This window comes from Theileria equi, chromosome 3 (assembly GCF_000342415.1).
Source record: "Theileria equi strain WA chromosome 3, complete sequence".
Lineage (NCBI taxonomy): Eukaryota > Apicomplexa > Aconoidasida > Piroplasmida > Theileriidae > Theileria > Theileria equi.
Window position 1 is genome coordinate 2,104,760 of NC_021367.1, and position 16,766 is coordinate 2,121,525.

Below are 16,766 nucleotides of genomic sequence, written 5' to 3' on the forward strand. Positions count from 1 at the left end.
TAGTCTATCTTTCAGACGTCATCCAGAATTAGTCAGTTTGTACCTATTTAATGTTATATTTTTGTTTCCTTATATATTTTTTTACCATTAAATAATAAATTCAGTAGGTAGTCATTTAGTAGTTACCCAAAGTTGCTAAAATGGCTCTCGTTCTTAGTTTTCTCCATGTTACACGCAGCGCTGTGCGACATTCCTCTCGCCGAAACTTTTCCATTATGGAATATTACCGCTCTGTAAATCTTTAGGCAGATTTTTTTTTTGTATTTTCATCTTCAATACCTAACTATATAAATTTATCAGGTCAGGCCGATTCCTGTAGATACTCAAGTAAGGGAGAAGGATCTCATTACAACGACTGGTGTAAGAGAGAGCGCCAATTGTTAGTTTTGTTATTGTCACTGTGCCATTATAACCATTAGATACCGGTGAAAAGAGATCTACAAGACCATATTATGGTCCGCAGATATCAACGAGACACACAGTTCCAGTCACTGTAAATTTGTTAATTATCCCATTTTCATGCTTTCAGGCTATTACCTCCACATGGGAAGTTCCGACCCAACCTGAAGATCCTAAAACAATTAGGGTAGCACTTGCGGGGTTGCCTAATGCAGGTATTTTATACCACATTTTTTAGCTTGGATATACAGGAAAGAGTTCTCTATTGAATGCTCTTTTAAATTCTACAATAACGGCTGTTTCTCCCAAGGTGAATACAACAAGGGAAGATGTAAAAGGGATTTTAACTGTTGATAACCACCAGATAGTCTTTATAGATTCTCCAGGAATTATTGCTTCTCATGGAAGACGAAAATTTTGCAAGGATTTAATTAAAGCAGCATGGAATGGTTACAATGAAGCAGATGTTTGCTTGTTTGTAATTGATACTGTAAAGAGACCCACCGCAGAACTATTTGAGATTTTAAGACAATTATCTGCTACAGCACCATTCATGGACAATCATGAAGATACCATACTTCCCGATACTGATGCTGGATATGTGGAATCATCAATGATTCAGGAATGTATAGATGATAAATCATTGGTAGATGACAACGAACATGTTGGAAACGTGAAATCAATTCCTATCGCACTGGTTTTAAACAAGATTGATTTGGTTTCCCACAAAAAATGGATTAAATCAAGGATGAGGGAATTAAAGTACGTAGTTTCCAATATCTTATGTGTAATATACAGATCGCATGGTCACTTTCTCGATATATTTTTTGTTAGTGCCAAGTATTCTACTGGAATCACACCAATAATAAATTCTCTCAAGAGGCTCTCCAAACCAGGACTATGGTCCTACCCCCCGGATATGGTATGTTATGCTCTTCCGAATTATTCGACTCAGATAACGACTCTAAGCAAGGTAGAGATTGTTGAGCAGTTGGTGAGAACGTATATATTTTGCTGGTTCAATAAGGACGTTCCATATCGCGTGGAACAAAAGGTGATTGGCTGGACCTACTCAGAAGACAAAGTGCTAAATATAGAACATGAATTATATGTAAGGACAGAAAAAGTTGCTAAAATGATTTGTGGAACTAGGGGAAGAATTCTGAAGCAGCTACAAAAAAACGTTTCTTACAAACTCAGCAAACTATGGAATGAGGTTGTATTCATATTTATACATGTTAAGGTTAAGTAAAGGCACTTTATTTCCTTGTAGACCATATTATCACGTTCTTGGAGATTTAGACAAAGGGATTCGTGTTCGGATCGAACTCTGGCCTGTTTATACTGTAAAAGAATGAGTACTACAAACCATGTAAATGATGCATGTCTAAGTTCTTTTTCTGGGATCTTGTTTATAAACGATTCCTGTAAAATTTTAGTATACATTACATTTTTCAGACCATTAAAATTGAATATATTGCAAGGTTAGTAACATTTTTTGAATCTATTAGTTGTACATCATTGTTGTAGAAGTACCTGAGTGTTAATTATAATGAGAAATGTGTTAACTAACACTATAAGCATTCTTTTAATCAGAGTATAGTTTCCTTCTGTGAGATATTCTTCAAATGCTTCGTCTAGTGATAAGCAGAATCCGAGTGTTTTGTGTTGCATTTCTTCTAGATTGTACTTAAATTGGTGTTCTTCAATCTTGTGAATGCTGTTTGTGCCACGTAGAAAGTACCTCTTCGAAACAGAGCAGATCCCTCATGTATGACCACAGGTATTCCCAAAGAAGGACTTTATTAGATTCCATTCCCTGTATATGAACACACTTTTGAAGTTGGATAGACATACATAGTTACAAAATCCTCGATGTATAAACCAAATATGTAGAATGGTGAACAAGAGTCTTGCAGCCTTATTTTCGTTACTAAGCCCAAAATCTTTGATATATTATAAGAAAAAAACGTTATTAAATCTTACAGTTTAGATATTCCGTGGATTCCCCTCTAGAAAAGGAAAGTATGATGAATGGAAATATTTTTTTAGCTGGATCTTCGCACACTTGCCTTTATAATATGAATATGTTGCATATATTTATACCTTATTTTATAAAAAAGCCCGTACTTTTCAACTGGAACAGGAAATATACATTTCCGGATCGAAGGTTCGTCGAAGGATATCCTTCCTTCGCACTTAGACCCATAACCAGTAGAAAATGTTCTGGAACTTAACTTAAAAAGACATGGATGCAAAAATCTTGACATGAAAAGTACGTGAATATAAAATATAAAGTACCAATTACGCAAACGTGGGTCCAGCTCACATCTGACAGAGTGTGGTAATCATTGCTCGCTGCTCTTGTACCTGGAGAGCACTTGGAAGTACCCTATTTTGAATACACAATTGAAATAGATGCAGATACTTTTCGATTTCCTCTGATTGGTTTGCCGTTATAATAAGTTGTAGATGATCCGAAATCTTGTTGTAGCAGTGGATATAAAGTTCCCCGGGCATGTGGTTATTCTCCAAGATTGTGGGCAAGCAGTTGTTGCATAAGTCGGAGAGAATATAATTAAGAGCCACCTTTGATACATTAAGGCGATTGAAATCCTTGCTCTTTTTGGAAACGTCTTCACCTGAGGCATAGTAATCACCGTGTTTATCAATTCCCTGGTCAATGTCATATGAATTCCTCGATTTTGAGTGTCCATCCTTATTATAAGAGGGTCTGTCGTAACTCTTACCCTGAAGACTTTTCCCGGCTGTCTTTCTACAATCAATTGCAAGCAATCTGGCTTCTTCAAATCCAAAGCGCCCAACTGAGAAATATCTATCCATTCTTTTGCGATTTTGATACCAAGTGGCAACCCAATACTGATGATTGGCATCATACCTTACACCCATAACTTTAGGAAGTAACTTTGCCCTTCTAACTAGCTCATTAGCCTCATCTTTGTTTTTTCTACCCTTGGATATCATTCTTCTTGGCGGATCCTGAACAACGTTCACATCCATACTCATATGCATGCCCGGCATTACATCCTGCTGACCCATTTCTATCATCTTTTGATGCATGACAGGTCCATGTACCGGATCAGCCGCATAACCGGGAACCATCCCCGAAGGCATTTCATAGGGTTGAGTTCGTCCATAACTCTAAACGTTTATATATAATATATAAAACGATCAACATACCATCATTCTATGATCTTGGTCACGAACATCGCCATTATGTCTGAGTGTCTCGTCAGGCATTTGAAGATAACTAGGCTGCCAAGAAGCTTGTTCATTTAAAATTTGGCCAGTCTCCGTAGGCGCAAACGAGTTCTGATCGTAAATTCCTTTGGCACCATCCTGATGGGCATAATCTACGTTATCTAAATTAGCGCCGTCAATGCGATTAGGTACGTCTGAAGTAGAGCCATACTCCTGGTCTAGCGAGTTGTATTCATAAGTTGCTTCAGCCTCCGCCATTGAATTATACAATAAATTATCATGAGATGCTAACTTATTTCCGGGATATTTCAATACTGAGTGAGCTGAATCACTCATTATATGTCAAAACCTTAGTGTGTGGTTTGGAAGATCAATACATTAAAACAATGATGAAGAACTTCTCTAATTTATAACATTATAACCAACTGAACAACCTCAATATCTTGCTAAAAACCGCAATTCACTAAATATTGAGAGAGTGAAGATCACAAAGATACGGGGTGTGGTGGAGTTCAGTTACTTTATACCTCTACAGAAAACACAGCAAGCAAAATTCAAGCGCCAAAAGGAAAAGAGACGACCTACGAAAACCAAAATAATATTGGGCGAAGAAAAGGTGTATAACAATTAAATCAGAATAAGATTCCTCAATTAAAATATAAAATCCTGGATCACAATTCGGATTTATCGAAAGGAATGATATATAAATAAAATAACATGAAAATACAAACAGTGATAAAAAGAAGTAAAATGCAGCCTGCCACCAAGGAGATACTAATCACCGGAGCGAAAATAAGCAAAGTAATTAGTATACCACTAAAACAAGCACAATTTAAATATACATTCCAAGAACACCTATAAGATTACAAATAAAAGGAACGTTCGCGATGTATTTTTGGTTGTATAGAGTACATTATACTCACCCCACTGGATTCTCTAGTTGCCCCATATTCAATTGGAATCTGAATCTGAGAGCCTCGTGTGTTCGCTCGGAGCTGTATTGTCACCTTCGTAGTCGACAACATATCACAATGACTCTCTGTAGTTGTCATATAACGTTACAGGTGTCTTCCTAGTTTATCAAAGTGAGTTTAATTAACACCACAGATTCCTACCTCTAATTATTGTCAAACGCATTCTTTTTTCTAGAAAATCTAGTATTTCCAACCTCAAATACATTAATTCACCTGGGTGTGTACGGTTCATTCGTTCTTGCTCTGTGTTATTCTGCATTCGTGACATAAATTCCACCAATCTCCAAAAACAGGCAATGTTCCGTACACATTTAATTTTAAGTTGATTAAATAACATAATATATGTATTTTACATAAGTATTTTAGATTATATTGTAGTTACCGTTTGTTGCAGCTTATTATGAACCATTTGTTTCTCAGACCTCCAGCCGATTCCATCATTTATCCGGCTCAGTGCTTCGTATTAGGACAGGTAACCCGTAACATTTCATATTGTGGGTAACAGTTGTATAATCTCTCTCAATAGCATCAATGATATGATCTTTCATTGATGCCTTCTTATGCAATAGGTGTGATAGAAGCGTAGTGGTCAATATACCTTTGGACCTTTCCTCCATAACATCCACAATTTTTTTGCCAAACATTCCCCTCATAGAGTTTGTGAGTGAATTAGTAACACCAAGGGAATCTAGTTTTCTATAATCGACATCGGCAAACCAAGGATGTGACAAGGCAACTTGGGCGGAAATTCTGGAATGAGGGTTATATTCTAGCATCTTCATCATCAAATCCAATCCAACATCATCCATTCGCCCTTTTAGTGCGATCTTAAGGTTCTCTCTTTTACTTTCGGTAGAAAATTGATAGAGACTTCCGTTAAATGGATAATGTTCGCTCCTACAGATAATTTTATTGATACAAAGATATCTCGTACAATGAACAATTCTTCCATTCATCTTCAGTGGGTCTACCAAGAATAGTTACAATTCTAGTCAGGACTTGAAAGTCAGAATTGCCATGAAATAAAGGTTGACCGGTTACCATTTCAGCTATGATACACGCCGCACTCCACATATCCACATTGATTCCATAATTATGAGACTATATCCATATATTTGTATTAGAGCAAACTTACGTATGTACTCTTATCCACCAGGTCAGATGCACTTATAGTGATTGATCCTAAGATAACTTCTATGGGTCTGTAAAACATCGTGCACGCAGTTGGTGTAACAGTCCCATATAACGATCTATATTCCCTTCCCAAACCCCAATCTCCAATTTTGAGAATGGGAAATTCATCGTCCCTATCTAGCATGATGTTGTTTGGTTTTAGGTCTCTATGCTCAATCTGAAAGTTCATAATATAAAGTTACAAAGTACCTTAGAATTGTGTAAATAAGCCAATCCGTTTAACAGTTGGAATGAAAGCCACTTAATTTCGGCAGTTGAAAATCCAACTCCGCCCTTTGACATTCTCTTGCAAATCAATCGTCCAAGGTCTCCACCTACAATGGCATATAAGCTTCAAATTTGTAATTACCTTTGCAAAATTCATATAGACCTAGGACAAACATTTGCGTATCTTTAAACTGGTAAAGATTTGGGTCTTTTCCATTTATTTTACAATCCTTATTGTTCTTAAGCAATTCTCCCAGTTGTTTGTTTAGTCTGTGGGATATTTTTTCATTTTCACCTATGAGAATTTAATTATCAGAAAAATACCTACCTACAAAGACATCTACCAGTTTTATAATATTAGGATGATCTGGACAACTCTAGAAAAACAGATAATGATTAATGAAGACAAACCTTCATTATACTGAGTTCTCTAATGGTTCCCGAAGTGAATCCTTCATCCATCATCTGAATGCTATCATCTTTAAAATACTTTATGGCATAGTCTATTTGTTTGTTTAGAATCCTATTTTCCGGAGGAGCATCACTGAAAAGATGTTCATAGGTTGTATCCACCCGATCATTTGAATCCAAATTAGTATTTATTGCAATTGTTTCAATTTGCTGTATGTTTAAAAGGGGATTATTAGTTATAGTAGCATCATTTTGAAACACATTTTGCGATAGTAGACTGCTTTCTCCAGTAAGTGCATTTCCATTGGATTGTTGTTCTTCTTCACGCATTAAATAACCTCTGAATACGTCTCCATAAGCCCCGCAACCAAGTTTTTCGCCTATTTTAATGGTAGAATCGACATTAGGGAAATAGACAGTTTCTCCCGCGAGGTTACATTTAAAATCTATATATCTACATGTGTTGTTTGCTCTTGGCATTATATCTAAGTTTCGGGAAGCCTCTAGCTTGTAAAGGTTTAATCATAACTTTCAGTGTGTGAAGCCGGTAACATACCCCATCCTCCTGAAGGGATTCTACGTATTAATCAGATAGAATTTCATAAGTAGACCACGTTATTGTTCCAAGTGAATGATGGATTCACAGTATGCGGTTGTAGAAACGGATATCCCTCCCAGCGAACACAGAGAATAGAAGAGCCTCCAGAGCCGTAGGAATAACCATTTAGTTGAGTTCGAACCGAATTGTATTCTTAAAAATTTGAAAATTTACATAATGGAGTAGATCAGCACAACTTATTTAATTTACAAAGTGGAGTCGATGTCTCATTCTTCTAGGTTAGAGTGAAGCATGTTTGGAATTCCTACATTTATTTTATTGTAAAAGGTACCAAACCTTTATTTATCTTATATTCACATGAACAAACGGGGCAGATCAGTTTGCCTTCCAAGATGTGATACTACAATACGATGTGTTACATATGCAACGGTACTTACATTGAATATAGCATGGTGTACTGTGTTAATGAAATTGTTATTTTCTGTGTCCTCTTCCATATAGTTCATGGGTAAATCGACACTTAGCTATGGAATAACATTAAGATATCTAGAGTCTAGGAAACGTACCGATGAAGCCGCGGTATATAGTGCTTTATAGTCAATTCTTGGAAGAAGTTTTTTAATAAACTCTGGGTTCACTGGTTGGCTCTCAATTTTGAATGAGTTTGGATTTTCGTCCAATTCGATCTTTAATGGGTACCCTCCAGTACATTTATTCTTATTACTAAATGTTTTTAATGAGAATTACTCATTTTAGACTTTGAGCATTAACAGCATTGAATAAACAAACCACGTGAGCATATTATGCGTGATCAGACGCATTTTGCGCGAAATTATCTCAATAAATAAAGATTTATGGAATTAAAAGACTGGAAATTATAAATTTAAAGTAGAGTTATGGTATATTCCTTCTTAAAGAAAAATTCGTCGATGGATAGAGATTTCATGACCTGCCATGTTTGGCATCTAGACGGGAGGATAGTGAAGATTTGTAGGAAGTCGGTCTTTTTGCATAACCCTGAAGAGAAGAATTGTGAAATGTGATTGTAAATTCATACCTTTCCTGTAGCCAATGCTTTTTCGCGTTCCCTCCTTTTGAATTCGTTTAGTAGATCTTGCTTGCTACTACTTGAACGAGGGTAATTATCAGTTTCTCGGTGTTTGCTCCTGTATCTTTCCTGAGACAGACTCCTACATTCATGTCTTCTATACTTTGTAGACCGTCTAGATGAACTTTCAGAGTCCCTTGAACGACTTCTATGTGATCCATGTTTGCTGTAACTCTTTCTTCTTTCTGGATAGTGCGATTCTTTGCCATTTTTAATAGATATGTATGCGATATCAAGCGTTTCTTGAGCTCCATTTCCAAGGGTGACCGTTACCAGTGGATACCCATTCTTACCATCCCTTACATCAAAAATTTTGCCATCTACCCAATCCCCCCTAAACAGTTTTGTGAATAGATATAGTTACGTACTTAAGGTAAATTAAAACTGGTGTACCCTCTACAAGCTCATCAACTAGATCCAAATTGCGTACCCTACGTTTGCGATGTACACTCATCTCCAAAAGATGTGCTCCGAAGATATTTTTAATTCTTACAGGTAGTCTAGGAAGTACTAAAATACACTGTAACGATACTATACCTTCTTACCTGTATTAAAATATTTATCATCCATTACAAGAGACTCTGCAAATTCTCCAATTGTAGTCTGCTTTTGATTATCGGCACTGACTACAAATAATTCATCATCCAGAAAGTAAGGTTCGAACCAATTCCATAACTAAACATTAGAGATAACAGTGCAAATACTATACCTTATCAGGAGGTAAGACATATCTCAAGTATAAAAGACCACAGCAACGTGGGTAGGGTGATTTACTATTATCTAACAGACTATACATCTAAACATTTCTGTTGCAAAATACAAGCACTTACCTGTTTTTCCGTCAATTTCATGGTAAAGAATTTGTATAGACAACAAAAGAGAGTAGATGGAGCCCGAGTAGCTGTAGAACAATAAGGCTCTGCATGGGTTCCATACTGAATTAATTCATTTACAACGTCTTGAAATGTTTGCATAGAACTGAATATTCATATTTAGGTTGCGTTAAACTTACAATAGAGATTTGTAATACTCCGACGCTAATATATTGTTCCGCAACAAATTATTTAAATTATAGGTAGTAGAATTTGTCCTGATATTACAATCTTGTGGAAAATATCTACTTACATTTGTATCGTGTTTCGCTTCTCTTCTAAGGTTTGAATTGATTGTTTTTGCTGAGCCAAACGGCTTATTTCATGAACCGAGGATTTATATTTTCTACAGAATTTACAATTCAAATCCGGTTTACTATGCATATGACACCGTTGTATACCTTCAAATTGGCCTGCTTCCGGAATTGCGTAATATCCCTGATTGTAGTAGTTTAAGTAATTATATTGCTGGATCATAGCCATCTGTTCCGGAGTGATAGTTTGAGTATTTATTTCATGCGATGGTGCTGAAGCCTTACTATCCGAATTTCCAGTATTTTCAGAGTGATTGTACGATATTGAGCTGGCTTCTGGTTGGCTATAAGTATTGTGGTCATACATTGTTACCAAACTCCTGAAATCTCTGTCAAATGTTCAAATACGTCGATGCTAGTGGATTTAATCACAAATTAGAATATTTTTAGGCCAATCACGGCCATGTTAAATTTTTGGCTTATTTTCTAGGATGATTCCTCTTGGAGAGCCCAATTTGCTTTGGGCAGTTACACAGGGACAGATTGTATCGACTGGTTCCGTTTGTATTGATTATTTTATGACAAATTAATTCCACCTTTGGACTTTATCCTAATCTCTTTCGCTTGCGAGTAATGTTTATCTTACTTCATACTTGTTTTCCCTAAAGATAGTTGTTTCTGCTACTTGTACTTTTATCTATTTTTAATCTCTGGTTTTAGTTCTGAAGTCCACAAAGGTCATGAATAGATCCTTAAATCTGTAAAATTCCCTAATATAATATTGGAACGTTTTGATCTTCAGCAATACTTCGGTGCTGATCTAAAATAAGTCAGTACATTTAATGCCATTCAATTTCCGGCATCTATCAGTTGATGCAGATTAAACTCATGGGTGTACCCATCTTTTAGATACTTGAACTATTTCGTCACTATGTTTATTTTATTTTATCATTTTTGCCTTCATGTATTTATATTAAAGTATGAGTATTTTATTAGGAACGTTTTCTCTCCTTTTTTACTAGTTGAATTGTTTTTTTGTTTCATATTTTCGCGTTGATTTTTCGTTGTTTTATAGTATTTGGAAATAATTCGTATTTTATACAGATATAGCTGTATTTATTTGGATACACCATGATATTATATAATTTTTGGTACAATGACAACGAATAATATCGTTAGGATAACAATACCTATTGAAAATCAGGCTACCATTGCCAGCTCAGAGCAAAATTTTGAAAGTGCCGATTTTTATGCTCAGAAAGTTTTGGTTCTTAATCTAATTACGAGTATAACTTCTGATATTCGTGAGCGTGATAAACTAAAACGGGATAAAAAATGTAGGTTTATTCTCACCTTTCTATTATATTGTTTAGCACATCCCATGGCACATATTAAGCTGTCTAGTAAATTAGAATCACAAATTTGCTTGGCTTATGATCAATTAGATATTTTAAAGAATATATTAACTAAAATTCAAGGATCAAAGAGATACCGTAAGAAGTACAGTGATAGTGAAATAAATGGATTTAATGATACAATAAAAAATTTGGAGGACCAAGTTTCAACTTGTGAATCTTCGGTTAGATACAAATCTGTGGCATCCACTAAGAGAAATAAAGTCGAGTTGGACCTTGTAGGTCCAACAGTAAACAGAGGTATATTAAATTAGGCATAAATATATGATTGCAGAATCTCTAACCGCTGAGGAGCAGAGTTACGCCGTAGAATCCATTAAGAAATGGAGGGAGAGAGATGAAGGATTTGATCGACAACTACACGAAATCGGGGAAGCCGTGGATAGAATAGGTGAGTGATAATCTACAGTAATATGTTCTTAGGGGAGGTTGCATCTCAAATCGGCGAGAAGGCCATGGAGCAAGCTAAGAGCGCAATAGACACTGTTTCAAAGGTTCAAGATACCACGAATGATATTTCAGCTGTTTCTATACGGATAAGGAAAGTGCTAAAGAGACAACGTCTAATGGAGTGCTACTTTAGATTAATCCTAGTGGTTACTCTGTTGACATTGTTGGCAATTTTCCTGTTTATTTTAATGAAGATGATAAAATCAAAGAAATAATTTATCGCATCTGCTTAGGTACTCTTCTTTTTAATGCGATATTGCCCGATAACTACTGCATGATCACGATGATAAGGTTCTAGAGAGAGTTGCTCCCTAGGGCGGCATTGTTCCTTACGTAGTTTGTCTACCTCAGCTGAAAGGATTCTGATATAAATGTGTTAAACCTACCTGCAAACACAGCCTCCGGACTGGCCGTCGAATCTACACAGTTGGCCTTGATTGCAATGATGAACCATCCGGCTGGTTTTAGAAAGTGGTTGGCATTTATCGCTACGATTCTTGCTTGGTCAGGTTGGGCAACGTCAGCAAATATTACATCTACCATGCCGACCAACATTCTGTACCTCAGTGGCTGTCTTGCATCTTCAACAATTGGCACAATATTAGGCCTGCGTTTTGCCTGTTGGAATTGTGTTTGCTTTACAACTGTGTAGTACCATATTGGTGAGGTCCCTTGCTGATCTGTGGGAGAATTCTACCGCGTAGACAACGCCAGTCGGACCAACCATATCGGAAACATGGGACACTGTTGTTCCATTTGCAGCTCCTACATAGATTTGTATGGATGAACATATAAATAGAAACATACCTAGATACAATACCTTGCTTCCCACTCCAATGGGCATGTTGGCGACACCTCCGATGATTGTGGCACCTAATTTGGAACGAAACGGATTCCACATTCTGTATTCAATCTTTTCACCATCATCATTCTGAATAAAATGCATGAATCTAGAAAATAAAAAGCTAACTGCAATTTCAATGCGTTTTTCGCCGTAGATGGATTCTCCCACTACCATGTTTCTGGTTACTAGGGCGTCTGACTTCCCCTTTGCAATATATACACCAGAAAAACGATGAGGGATGACAATCGCCTTGTTGGATCCACCAGCACCAAGGCCCTTTCTCCCTGAATGTCCAGGGCCGCTGCGGCCCCCTTTAAAACCGCGCCCTAAGGAGATTTTGGAAACATTAAGGATGACAAACCTCCTCTAGGTTTATTTACACCGCCACGTCCGCCTCTGAATCCCCCTTTTCCTGTATATCCATCGTGTAAGTCTCAACTTTGGGGAAGTTGGCACATAAACATAATATATTTGACCTACCTCTGTCTATCATATTCTCTAGAAAATAAAGGTTATCATATAATATATGTTTAGAACATTGCTTATCGAATTTTTCTAGACAACAAATAATAGTGCAAAACCGCCCCTTCAAAAATCTACGGTTTTTTGGAAGGTTTATTTTTTCGTCGATTCAATGACTGAAAAACTTTTGAGGTATTGCCCACTAGAACGTGATAGGATTCCATTTGAATTGTTTGACTGGAAATTGTTCATCTTTCCTTTAACTTCAATTTCGACCTCACCACCACTGTTATCCTACATGTTGTTATGGATTCCAGATTTATATTATTTATACCATCTTTCCAGAGTGTATTGCAGCTTGGCACAGTGATGAAATAGGACTGTATACACCTAATACATTTAAAATTGGCACATAACTTGTACAATACCTGAACCATAGACATCTGCCTCTACGTCTTTGCAACCAGGGGGACACTGGAGTAGCAGTCTACTCCCTATGTGCATATTTAGGATGAATAGGGCGTTATCTGTTACATCATGAATGTATATCTATGCTATTACCTGTACAAGATAGGTGTAGAAGTTGAGGTGCTCTGTGCACCGAGAACGACCTCAGATACGGTACGTTTGATTTCTGGCTCGTTATTCCTGAATATCATATATACGCTATAACTGATAACTGTACCAAAGTGGCCATGGCAGTTGTCGTAGCTAGCGAACCCATATAAAGTTGTAACAATAAGTTCACCTCCTTCTTTTGGTATAACACCGGCATGAAGTGCTGATTTACATATAGAACTGTCAGATGTATAAATTTTACTTCCTTTCACAGGAACATTTGCGTCAATGCATGATTTAGTACATGATACTAAGAATTGTTTTCCAATTGGCCCATTAAAATTTTCATTATGAAGCGTATCTGCACAACCAAGTGAGATCGCTGGATTCGTTACATTAATATTTTTATCCTTGATTGGGATAGTTGATCTTTTGATGCATTTGCTTAAACATACATTCCCTTCCATGGTTACACGAACCTTTGATAGGTGTTCATAAAAATTGTTATTACGTTCAAGCATATTATGTCTTATCTGCTCCGGTGATATAGTATAACCGTATGCTTCAAACGAAGTGATTTGGCCGATAAAATAGTCGGAATCGGTATCACCTGCCTTTCCGATTATCAGCTCACCTTGCAAATCGAAATCGAATTCCGTTGTCTCATTGACAACCATTTCTCCATTTACAAACATGCAAAGATCTCTTGTTAGATTATAGTACATTATAGCAAGGTGAATTTGTTTTCCTGTAGCCGGAAAATAAGACGTCTTCAGAAGATGTGCTTTGCAATTTTCCTGTAAGATTATTTCACCAAAGTTGTCAATAACACATGTCAATCCACCACAGTTCTGAAAAGAGAAAATTGTATTCCATTTTCCATTTCCACCCGTAGGGACAAGAGTAACTATGAATGTAAAGTCCTTGAACGCCTTTATAAGTTTATCGCCAGGCATATCTTTTGTAGTTATGAAATCACTTGATTTACCGTTAAAACCTTTCCATCCTATATCTGGAATCCAAGTAAACTTGGATGGTACATATACAGTGGACTTTTCGGATGCTGGTTTAATAGGGTTTACGAGGTGAGTTCCCTTTTTAGGTTTTGACTTTATTTGGTTAGACATAATAAATTTTGTAGCCTTAGAAATCATAAAAGAACGCATCTTTGGATCATCACCATCTCTTGACACACTTATGCTTGTAATGCCATTCATGGATGAGCCATAAAACATGGGTTGATTGATACCAGTTATGACTACAATCTCTCCACCATTATTATCTATAACCCCTGAGTGAATGGCTGCTTTACATATTGATGAGTCGCTAGTGTAAATAAAAGTGCCTTTTATAGGGGAGGGTTCATCCATACAATCGTTTGGGCAGAACGCTAAAACATATTTTCCGATATCATTTTTGAATTCAGAATGTGATAGGAAGTTGTCATAACATGTTAAATTTATTGTTTTTCCAATTTTTTTCATAGTTGGTGTGAATGCTTCTGCGCGCCGTTTGTGCCTGAATTCACTGGGATCACCATTGCCAGTGCACGAAATAATAACATCTTGATCATGAGTACAATAAATATCATCATTTGAGTCGTGAAAGCATTGCTTCAAACGATTTTCTGTTCCTATACACTTAAAACTATTAGCAGCTATCCTTTTTGAAATTGGAGCACAAAGATTAATTCCATTGAAATCTGAACAGGTTCTATCGGATATTCCTCCATTTCTAACTCCAGAATATCCCATTTCCAGGCATGCTATTTTTTCGGCAGTCTTTGTCCAAAATTCGTTACAAATACTACCAAAACCGTTATTATAGATTTCTAGTCTACCAGTTCCGGTTGAGGACGGTGCACCTGTAGCATCTACAATCCTCAAAGTTCCATACTCGATTTCATTTGTAATAGGGGAGTTCGTACATTTAATAACAACATCATCTTTGTGATTCTTGCAATCTATACTTGGATCCTCAAGATTACATTTATTAATATCATCCTCATTACCAAGACATGTTATTCCTGCATATGAAACATCATATCCGGTAGGAGCACATAGATTCTGATTGTTCACATTGATGCAGTTTTCATTGATAACTATTGCTTTATTAAACCCTAGAGTATTGCAAACTAATCTTGCTGCATTGTTATCAAATATGCCAGATTTTCCCTTTTTGCAAACAGTTCCCCATCTACCATTCTTAAGTACTTCAAGTCTTCCAAATGAGCTCAACATTCCAAAACCTATAATTGTTTAACTATTTAAAATTGTACAAACCATCAACCAATCGCACATTTGTATCGATGTTATCAATACTATTGTTTAAAAATGTGAAGAAACTATAGTAGTTCGCATCTGCAGATGGTTCATAATCCTCAGAGAATAAATTGTATTCTTTGTTGTTACCTCCAAAGAACTTCTTTACTGGTTTTACCACTGAGACTACAACTTCACCCCCTGAAATCATGTAATAAATAGGATACTACGAACCTGATGGAGACATAACGCCATCAAAAATAGCTGATGCGCATATGGATGTAGAAGATGGATGCAATGATGACCCTTCTATGTGGATGAGATGATCGTTTTGACAATTAATTGGGCATCTAACAGTAATATTGAAATTTCTTGTTACTGTCTCAGAATATATATCTATAGCACGAGTACTGCATTGTATATCAATAGGGGAAGTTTCACTCAAGTTAGTAATACTTGTCCCGATTTCTGAGGTTATCTCTATTACAGCTTCGTAAGGTTCACCAATCCACCGTTTTATTGGAAATGCTTTAATAACATTGTCATTTATTAGCACTCTAACATCTTCACAATACCATGGAGAGTTTTTTGAATCATTAGAAAGTACAATTCCGATGAGATCACCAATATCTGCTGCCTTTACTTGAAACGTTAGATAGGACCCAGAGTCGAATGAATTAGACAATTTTTTTTCGTTAGTCTTTCCATTTGAACCAATCAAAGTAAGCCCTATTGTTCCATTTGTTCCTGCATCCTTTTGAATACCGGTTTGTATACTCAAGGTGTATATCCTATTTCCAGACAAGAGAAACCGTGTTGTTTTATCATCACTGTTTAAATCTCCCGATGGTGAGCAGTCAAAAACCCAAAATTTTGAGCCCTTGAAAACGGTTATTTTTTCACAACCCCAATTAGATTCACTGAGATTTATATCAATGGAAGTCAGATCACCAACATCAATACGATCAACAGACAACCTATACACAGACTATAATTATTTTCAGGACCATACCTTGTTATAGTTCCATCTTGCGTGACTATAGTGATTGGTTTTGTTTGTTTTCCAGTGCCGTTTAGCTTGATAATGATATCCTCACTGTGGAATGATATATTGTCACAGTAAAACATACGTCAGATAGATATCTTCCGATATTAAAGGTATTATGTCAATAACATAGGTGGTATATGAACTATCTTCTGTAAAAACTGTATTAAAGGGATAATTGTGTTGAACTTATAGGATGTGTAGAGATTACAAACCAGGTAGACATTGTTCATATTTAGATTCTGCACCATTTGTGCTTACTCTACACCATTCTTCAGCTTTGTAAAAATTCAAAGTATTAAAAGAAACAAAAAATAAGAAAATCAGGACTATACCGCGTTCTCTCATACAGAACCTCGAGAATATGGAGAACATTGTAAAGTACAATAAAAATTAAATATAAATCATGTTACATTCATTTTTATATTAATAAAGTGTGCGGTGGTTTCAATAGATGTGAAGGAATCCATACACAAGACACCACCCTTATGATACTATTGAATTCATATCCTTTACGACATTCCTAATTTT

At 36.3% G+C, this 16,766-nt stretch overlaps 11 protein-coding genes across 11 annotated transcripts, besides 1 other annotated feature; 2 read left to right on the forward strand and 9 right to left on the reverse strand.

Moving 5' to 3' along the window:
- Window positions 1–608: 608 nt before the first annotated feature.
- Window positions 609–1,846, forward strand: BEWA_010490 (GTPase domain-containing protein; the record flags this gene model as incomplete). Its single annotated transcript, XM_004831241.1, has 4 exons — window positions 609–614; window positions 638–1,161; window positions 1,198–1,321; window positions 1,355–1,846. 4 exons carry the CDS (start codon window positions 609–611, stop codon window positions 1,649–1,651), a joined length of 951 nt encoding a protein of 316 aa, XP_004831298.1. The 3' UTR covers window positions 1,652–1,846.
- BEWA_010500 (hypothetical protein) lies at window positions 1,698–2,073 on the reverse strand (the record flags this gene model as incomplete). Its single annotated transcript, XM_004831242.1, has 4 exons — window positions 1,698–1,734; window positions 1,769–1,824; window positions 1,860–1,935; window positions 1,973–2,073. The coding sequence occupies 4 exons, from the start codon at window positions 2,071–2,073 to the stop codon at window positions 1,698–1,700; spliced, it is 270 nt and encodes an 89-aa protein (XP_004831299.1).
- Window positions 2,074–2,710: 637 nt separating this feature from the next.
- On the reverse strand, window positions 2,711–4,528 carry BEWA_010510 (hypothetical protein). The gene is made up of 2 exons (XM_004831243.1): window positions 3,601–4,528; window positions 2,711–3,561 (listed from the first exon to the last, which is right to left on the reverse strand). Exons 1-2 carry the CDS (start codon window positions 3,955–3,957, stop codon window positions 2,725–2,727), a joined length of 1,194 nt encoding a protein of 397 aa, XP_004831300.1. The 5' UTR covers window positions 3,958–4,528; the 3' UTR covers window positions 2,711–2,724.
- Window positions 4,529–4,968: 440 nt separating this feature from the next.
- BEWA_010520 (protein kinase domain-containing protein) lies at window positions 4,969–5,704 on the reverse strand. The gene is made up of 2 exons (XM_004831244.1): window positions 5,530–5,704; window positions 4,969–5,492 (listed from the first exon to the last, which is right to left on the reverse strand). Exons 1-2 carry the CDS (start codon window positions 5,667–5,669, stop codon window positions 5,033–5,035), a joined length of 600 nt encoding a protein of 199 aa, XP_004831301.1. The 5' UTR covers window positions 5,670–5,704; the 3' UTR covers window positions 4,969–5,032.
- An 11-nt stretch (window positions 5,705–5,715) lies between these two features.
- BEWA_010530 (protein kinase domain-containing protein) lies at window positions 5,716–6,931 on the reverse strand (the record flags this gene model as incomplete). The annotated part of the gene is made up of 5 exons (XM_004831245.1): window positions 6,408–6,931; window positions 6,325–6,373; window positions 6,139–6,291; window positions 5,979–6,103; window positions 5,716–5,946 (listed from the first exon to the last, which is right to left on the reverse strand). Exons 1-5 carry the CDS (start codon window positions 6,885–6,887, stop codon window positions 5,716–5,718), a joined length of 1,038 nt encoding a protein of 345 aa, XP_004831302.1. The 5' UTR covers window positions 6,888–6,931.
- A 301-nt stretch (window positions 6,932–7,232) lies between these two features.
- On the reverse strand, window positions 7,233–7,787 carry BEWA_010540 (hypothetical protein; the record flags this gene model as incomplete). The annotated part of the gene is made up of 4 exons (XM_004831246.1): window positions 7,233–7,270; window positions 7,334–7,490; window positions 7,533–7,689; window positions 7,756–7,787. 4 exons carry the CDS (start codon window positions 7,785–7,787, stop codon window positions 7,233–7,235), a joined length of 384 nt encoding a protein of 127 aa, XP_004831303.1.
- A 121-nt stretch (window positions 7,788–7,908) lies between these two features.
- Window positions 7,909–8,528, reverse strand: BEWA_010550 (hypothetical protein; the record flags this gene model as incomplete). Its single annotated transcript, XM_004831247.1, has 3 exons — window positions 7,909–7,983; window positions 8,024–8,408; window positions 8,443–8,528. The coding sequence occupies 3 exons, from the start codon at window positions 8,526–8,528 to the stop codon at window positions 7,909–7,911; spliced, it is 546 nt and encodes a 181-aa protein (XP_004831304.1).
- A 97-nt stretch (window positions 8,529–8,625) lies between these two features.
- On the reverse strand, window positions 8,626–10,395 carry BEWA_010560 (hypothetical protein). Its single transcript, XM_004831249.1, has 6 exons — window positions 9,200–10,395; window positions 9,087–9,164; window positions 8,905–9,052; window positions 8,784–8,870; window positions 8,739–8,749; window positions 8,626–8,700 (listed from the first exon to the last, which is right to left on the reverse strand). Exons 1-6 carry the CDS (start codon window positions 9,565–9,567, stop codon window positions 8,688–8,690), a joined length of 705 nt encoding a protein of 234 aa, XP_004831306.1. The 5' UTR covers window positions 9,568–10,395; the 3' UTR covers window positions 8,626–8,687.
- On the forward strand, window positions 10,357–11,280 carry BEWA_010570 (hypothetical protein; the record flags this gene model as incomplete). Its single annotated transcript, XM_004831248.1, has 4 exons — window positions 10,357–10,537; window positions 10,574–10,855; window positions 10,890–11,006; window positions 11,039–11,280. The coding sequence occupies 4 exons, from the start codon at window positions 10,357–10,359 to the stop codon at window positions 11,278–11,280; spliced, it is 822 nt and encodes a 273-aa protein (XP_004831305.1).
- Window positions 11,281–11,294: 14 nt separating this feature from the next.
- On the reverse strand, window positions 11,295–12,402 carry BEWA_010580 (fibrillarin, putative; the record flags this gene model as incomplete). The annotated part of the gene is made up of 6 exons (XM_004831250.1): window positions 11,295–11,416; window positions 11,452–11,683; window positions 11,721–11,830; window positions 11,873–12,235; window positions 12,271–12,321; window positions 12,390–12,402. The coding sequence occupies 6 exons, from the start codon at window positions 12,400–12,402 to the stop codon at window positions 11,295–11,297; spliced, it is 891 nt and encodes a 296-aa protein (XP_004831307.1).
- Window positions 12,403–12,524: 122 nt separating this feature from the next.
- Window positions 12,525–16,610, reverse strand: BEWA_010590 (LCCL domain-containing protein; the record flags this gene model as incomplete). The annotated part of the gene is made up of 8 exons (XM_004831251.1): window positions 12,525–12,665; window positions 12,706–12,814; window positions 12,933–15,177; window positions 15,212–15,391; window positions 15,425–16,167; window positions 16,203–16,286; window positions 16,321–16,387; window positions 16,451–16,610. The coding sequence occupies 8 exons, from the start codon at window positions 16,608–16,610 to the stop codon at window positions 12,525–12,527; spliced, it is 3,729 nt and encodes a 1,242-aa protein (XP_004831308.1).
- A 10-nt stretch (window positions 16,611–16,620) lies between these two features.
- Window positions 16,621–16,669: a sequence feature (AT_rich).
- Window positions 16,670–16,766: the final 97 nt, after the last annotated feature.